Below are 6,000 nucleotides of genomic sequence, written 5' to 3'. Positions count from 1 at the left end.
CTGCGCCTTGATTCACGTGAACGAGCGGACTGAAAAGCCGAATCTGAAGAGTCAGAGGCATGAATGTCCTCTCCTTGGCTGCAGGCCTTTGAACAGTAAATGCGACCCTGCTTTGGAAGGAACGGACAACCCAACAAGGACGTCTTGCATTGAGCACAGCAGAAACACTGGTCTGTGGCGTGCCAGTGTACACCTTCGTAGGTCATCTGGGCATGGTCAACACCTACAAAGTCACAAATAAACAACTTTTAGGTATGGTTAAGAATGGTTGTGGTTAGTTTTGAGCATCAGTAACATGTTCAATTTCTTACCGATATTTTCGCCACAAGCCTCACAGTACTCGGCATACAGGGACTCAAAGCAGCCGCAGCAGTATGGTCGGCCGTCTTTCATGATGTAGCGCTGCCCACCTAGCATTATTTCACACTCAAAGCAAGCAAAATGCTTCATGTGCCAGTGGCGACCTTCTGCTTCGGTGCACTCATCTGCAAAAATGATCTGAGGGGAAACAGGAAGCATCGTCTTAGTTGCGTGGCTCACTGTAAACATGGGTTGTTTACAGTTGTTATAGTCTTTCAGTTGTTTGTTTATGATGGCACTTACCTCATCACATGAAGAGCATCGTGGTTTGAGAAGCTCAGCGTGGTGTCTTCCACAGAGTACTTTGCCGTTGTGGTAGAAGTAAATAAGATCCACAAGCATTTCTTGACAGGTGGCGCACACAAAGCAGGCAGGGTGCCAACAGGGGCTCGGTCCAGCCCTGGAGGCAAAAATGGCCATTTCTCCTCCGTTGATGCCTCCACTGCACTGAAGATTATACACAGACCAAAGAAGAGTCATTAAATTTATCACCCTTGCACCTGGCTGAAGCACTTGAGCTAGCCAACAATAAAAAAGGGATTAAATATGGGAAAGGCACATTCCTCAGAGAGTATAATACTCTCACTCTTGACGATTGTTAATGGTGCTACCTTGAGACGTACTCCAATAGGATTTATATTTTAAAATAGAAATGGCTCAGTTGTTGACATGACATGACGTGTGAGGAATGCAACCTAAACAAAAGGGCAGATTATGGAGATGGGTGGTCAGAATAACCCACAGATCTAATGTTTCATTTGTATCAAAACAATGAAGGCCAAACAACAGGTGATCGGAGTTTGTGGGACAGCTGTAGAACTCGCACAAAACACTTAAGAACATCCTACAGTACTTCATACATATTCTTTGACAGCTACAGTTGGGGACTTCTTGTATATCACAGGAATTTCCCTAGGATTCTAAAGTTTGTCTACCATATACTATCTAGTCAAGCAGCCTTCGACTTTGCTCAAAAGATTACATGGCACCACTAAGCATACCACCAAAACACGCCTGAACGTGCAATTGTATCTTTATATATCTCGGTGCTACGAGTGGATAGCATGCCCAGCTGTTAAGCGTTATTACCAGGAAGGACAGACTCGGGCCTTGGATTTGGAGGTGTTGTGTGTCCTTGAGATTTACAGCACAAGGAAACTAGAGTCTGACAAAGTGAGTGTGAATGTGTGTATAGATGTAAGTCCGTCCAGGATGGATCCCTTTCAGAACACAAGCATGTGCAGAATGTTTGCACCAGAATATGAGAATGTGTATGTCTGTACGTGTTCCTGTATGTGTGTGTGTGTGTGTATGTGAGTGTGACCTTGCAACTCTGTGATTGCATCTGTGTTCGGGTGGTGACAGACGTTATCAGCTTGTTTGGGGGAAAGTATCATTGCAGGGCCAGGGTTGCTTGATGTGGCAGAGGATATGGTCAAGACACCGGTCTGGGGTTGAATTTGCCGGAAGCCGCAAAACACTAATATTTATCCCTGTTGCACTGAATGGAGGTTTGGAAGTAACGTGATAGGGGAAGAGTACATGTGTTGTTTGAATCAATGTCATTGTACCAAGAGGGAAGAGTTGGGATATTAGGAACGTTTGTGCTTTGCTCACTGTAGCTTGAAACAGAATTTCAAAATGAATCTGTGGTGTCTCTTTTCCAAGACATCCGAAATTACCAGAAAAAAATAAATATTTATGAACCTCCTCCAAGAACACATCTTTGGAGTGATCATCGGGGTATGAGGTTGTGCTGAATATAATAATTGCAGCAGATGGGGGATTATATGCCACATACTAAGACATGATTAGGAAAGAGGAAGATTTTTAAGACTACACAAAATTACTTATTAACCTGTGCATTCTCTCCATGTCCGTCGTGCTGGGCTAAAAATTGGTGGCAGGAAATTGGCTGAATTCCTCATGAGGAACCGACTTCTCTGCTTGGCTTGCGCATGAGCCTCCCAATTTCCCCGCTTCCTCTCTCGCCCTAATGAGGACGTTTATGTCTGTGATTAAGTCCATTGCATTAGCCAATCAGAGTGTTCCGCCTCAGGCCTTCCATGCACTGGGACAGGACCATGGGTGTTAGCTGCTTGCGTTATAAATAACTTGAGACCCACCAGTTGGTTTTCCGGGCTTACTTTACGGTTATATGAGCACTAAACGGATCAAGTGGCCTTCATGTGCGTATATGCGTGTACACGCGCATCGCTACCCGTGTGTGGCACTTACATGTTCACAGCGTGTGTGCTGTAGGGCTCGAGGCAGGATCTTGGGTGTTCCTCTCCCCAGTGCCTCTCTCTTCCTCTGGGCACTGAACATTTGAAGTTCTCTCTTCTCCTCTTCAGTCAAAGAGTGGCAATAACGCACCTGGTTAACACAAGAGAGGCAGGTTTACAGAAAACTGTTGAAAACAAGATGATTTAGTTCATACGTTTTTCAAAAGACTGATTGGTTTGTTTGACTCTAGGAGTAAACTTACACAATTGGATGAAGGAAACTTGCTACTAAACTCTAATATAAGTATTTGATAAATGAAATGATACTGTAAGATTTAATATGTTTACCAAGCCTTGGGAGATCTTGTGACAAACTAAACAATCCAGTAGCTATAACTTTTTATTGCAGCATGGGACAAGAGTATCGCAAATGCCCGTGTTTGGCTAAAAGGGGTTTTTGTAATTGAAACTCATTTCCCCTGAGGCTGCACAGAGAGCACGGGCTGAGCGCTACACAAACCCTTCATCAGTGTGTAGAAATGATGATAAAAGAGCTCAGATAGAAACCAAGTATCCCCACAGTCAGCTCTAGGCAGCAATTAACAATAGCAGCATGAGAAACAGCACACACACAAATGCGTTATCCCACCAAACCACTGTCATGCAAGGAATTCTGCGGGAGTTTGCTCCTTCAACCACCAAGCCTGCTGACAAACACCATAAAACACCATCAAACAGTCTGAGTGTTTGGGTACGCCTCTGCATGTGCATGTGCGTACCAAGGGTGCCTATTGTGTATCTTCCACATCTGACTGAGACGACCTCCGTCGGACAGAAGCCCCTCCCCTCTGGTGATAACCCCCTCCACCATATCTGCTAATGTAAACTCTATTAACACAGATGTGAAAGGATTGCTGCTTTACACACCATAAAGCTATAATGTGGAGGAGGCAGGCATGTGCTTTTATTGTCACAGGACAGTTTTTTGTCAAACACTTGAGAGAATGTGGCCATTGTTTCAGCTTTCCTAACAAAAACAGCGCACAGTTGTCCAAGCTTTACTCAGCTGGAGGCTCGAGAGTAACGTCAGGTGGGGAAGAACAATTAAATTCATGTCGTAAATTGTTGTATAAAAAAACCTTCAGATCTGTGTAATCTGTAATTTCATCCAAGACAAACAACTCGCTTTTGGAAGAAAGGAATTAGGGTTAGTAAAAAACATTAGCATAGGGTTAGAAATAAATACATTTAGAATATTCCAGTACAATACACAGAATGGAGTTTAAATAAATAAGCTAGCCAGGTGCTAACTGGTGAACTAACTTGCTGATTATAGCTAGCTACAAACCTCACTGCTTTCTGTATTACACATTACTTAACACACATTTAAAGTTTAGAAAATGACGAAATGTTGCAGGAAAATATCAACAAACACAGTTTATTTAATCTATAAATATTTTGGGCCAGTATCACTTAAATTTAAGACAACAAAGGGCTACGAGTTCACCAAAATGGCTGAATATTAGCTAAGCGACACCTCTAGGTTACCCCCAAAATATCAGACATAGCAGAACGTTGATAGCAAAAAAAAAGAGAGGCCTGACACCACATAATAAATTCATTAGGAAAAAATGAATCAAACCAACCTAAGAGCAACAGTTGGAACCCAAGGCCAGAAATTGTCTGCACTAGAATTTAACTATCTTGTTGAGTTGAAGATGGCAGCCGTTGTGTTTACGTCATTTTTTGTTGTGTTTGTTTCTTTTTTTAAGGGCAGCATCTCCTCCGTAGATGGAGCTGTCACTGCGCCGCTCTCCTCATTATCTCTTACCTCATTGTCGTGTGGCGGCAGCTGGTAGAGGAGCTGTCGAATTCTGTGCTTTTCTCCGGGGCTGTTGACGTACGGCACCCTGTCTTCTGGCAGGCAGGAGAAATACATCTGCACCTGCAAACGGAGAAGTTTGAGAGAACTTCAGTAAAACAGAAGGTACTGCAAACCTGTCTTTTTTAGTGTGAATATATTCACAATAAAGTAATGTGACTCTATATGCTGATGATACCATCTTGTTGCTGCAAGGCAGTTAAGTCCCACAAATACACGAGACCAAGCAAGCAACGTTGTTACTGTTATGGAAGATGCTTTTACATATTTCTGCATTTTCTGACTAAATTTTTGGTTAGTTTTTGAATAATTGAAGAAATTAATAATCTTGATGTCAAGGTCCTACCTGTTCTGGCCTAAGTCCTGGTGGCACCCAGGCGTACTCCTCCAGCGCACACCCAGAGTCATCGTCCGATGTGGAGCTCCTCTGGAAGCCAACGCACACCTTTCCCATCTTTCCACCGTGATGTGCTTCCATCTCCTGGCCTTGAAAGGAAGGACGCTCCCCTCTGTCACTATGCTCCAGATTCATCACCCTTTGGCGCTGTGAGTAAAAAAAAAGTAGTATTTTAGATTCCCTTATTCTTTGTTTTACTTTTTTGCCCAAAACAAGTGGGAAAAGCTGCAGGGATTCCTCTGCCTACAGTATGTGAATAACTGCTAAGATCCCGACTATGACTTACTGTAGCTCCTAAACATGAACAGGAGAAAAACTGAGCAGCAGCATTGTGGGAAGAAAGAGCAACCTCATTACATAACTCGCTATTTGAACCTCAACTAAATGCCAGAATGGCTCCGTGCCACACTTCCTTTGTTGCTCCAGTAAGAATTGTACTTGATTAGGTTCCCAAAAATAGTTTGTCCACCATCAGAGAAGTCTGCAGGGAAAGAAAACTTGGACGATTTGTACTGGAAAACCACACGCGGCCGAACTCTATGTACTTACTGCAGCTTTGAATGACACATGAATACCGGTACTTTGAAAGGACTGTATTCACACCCTGTTATTAGGAGTAGTAGGGTAAAAAGAAGCTAGGTGTTCACACTTGCTTGGGGGTTATAAGAATAAAGGTACAAACAGTTCTGATTAGATAGCTCTTTGCCATCTGTTATCCTCCAAACATCTGTTGCTCTTATCTAATGCTCTGCAAAATGTATAACTGCCTGTACTGGAACAGTGATTCCCTCCTGCTGTACATGCAGCAAAAGTAACAGCAAACCATGTGATTTCAACCACTACGACTTATTAAAATTGTGATCCATAAAAGTAGAGAACCAGATTTGCTTATATTAAAATCTAACTTCAGTCTAACATAAAGAATTAAGCGTCCTTTCGTGCTTAAGGTAAGAACTCAATCCAATCACTAGCTAGCTCACTAAGTAGCTTTCTTTAATGGATACAAAAGTTAGCTTACAGTTTGTACGCTTGCTAATGGCAATGTCACATGAGCAACGTCAAGTGAGATATTTTAGAAATGTTATGCTGCCCATGACAGCAATGCTAACACCAATGCTGGTGGAAGTTCATTGAAA

At 42.8% G+C, this 6,000-nt stretch overlaps 1 protein-coding gene across 3 annotated transcripts in view; it reads right to left on the bottom strand.

The window, feature by feature from the left end:
* Nucleotides 1-6,000, bottom strand: part of prickle1b (prickle homolog 1b) — a 28,262-nt gene that overhangs the window by 2,540 nt on the left and 19,722 nt on the right. For all 3 annotated transcript variants that reach the window (XM_008315771.3, XM_017034344.2, XM_008315770.3), the window contains exons 2-7: nt 4,814-5,011; nt 4,417-4,530; nt 2,599-2,736; nt 604-807; nt 312-498; nt 1-223 (exon numbers count right to left, since the gene is read on the bottom strand). The exon at nt 1-223 is cut by the window's left edge and continues 758 nt beyond it. In XM_008315771.3, the coding sequence (XP_008313993.1) occupies nt 1-223; nt 312-498; nt 604-807; nt 2,599-2,736; nt 4,417-4,530; nt 4,814-4,999 (1,052 nt within the window). In that variant the 5' untranslated portion in view covers nt 5,000-5,011. The remainder of the gene's footprint in view (nt 224-311; nt 499-603; nt 808-2,598; nt 2,737-4,416; nt 4,531-4,813; nt 5,012-6,000) is intronic.

The sequence above is a fragment of the Cynoglossus semilaevis genome, chromosome 8, assembly GCF_000523025.1.
Source record: "Cynoglossus semilaevis isolate Cse_v1.0 chromosome 8, Cse_v1.0, whole genome shotgun sequence".
In the NCBI taxonomy this organism is placed as follows: Eukaryota; Metazoa; Chordata; class Actinopteri; order Pleuronectiformes; family Cynoglossidae; genus Cynoglossus; species Cynoglossus semilaevis.
This window is presented reverse-complemented; position numbering and strand designations above follow the sequence as displayed.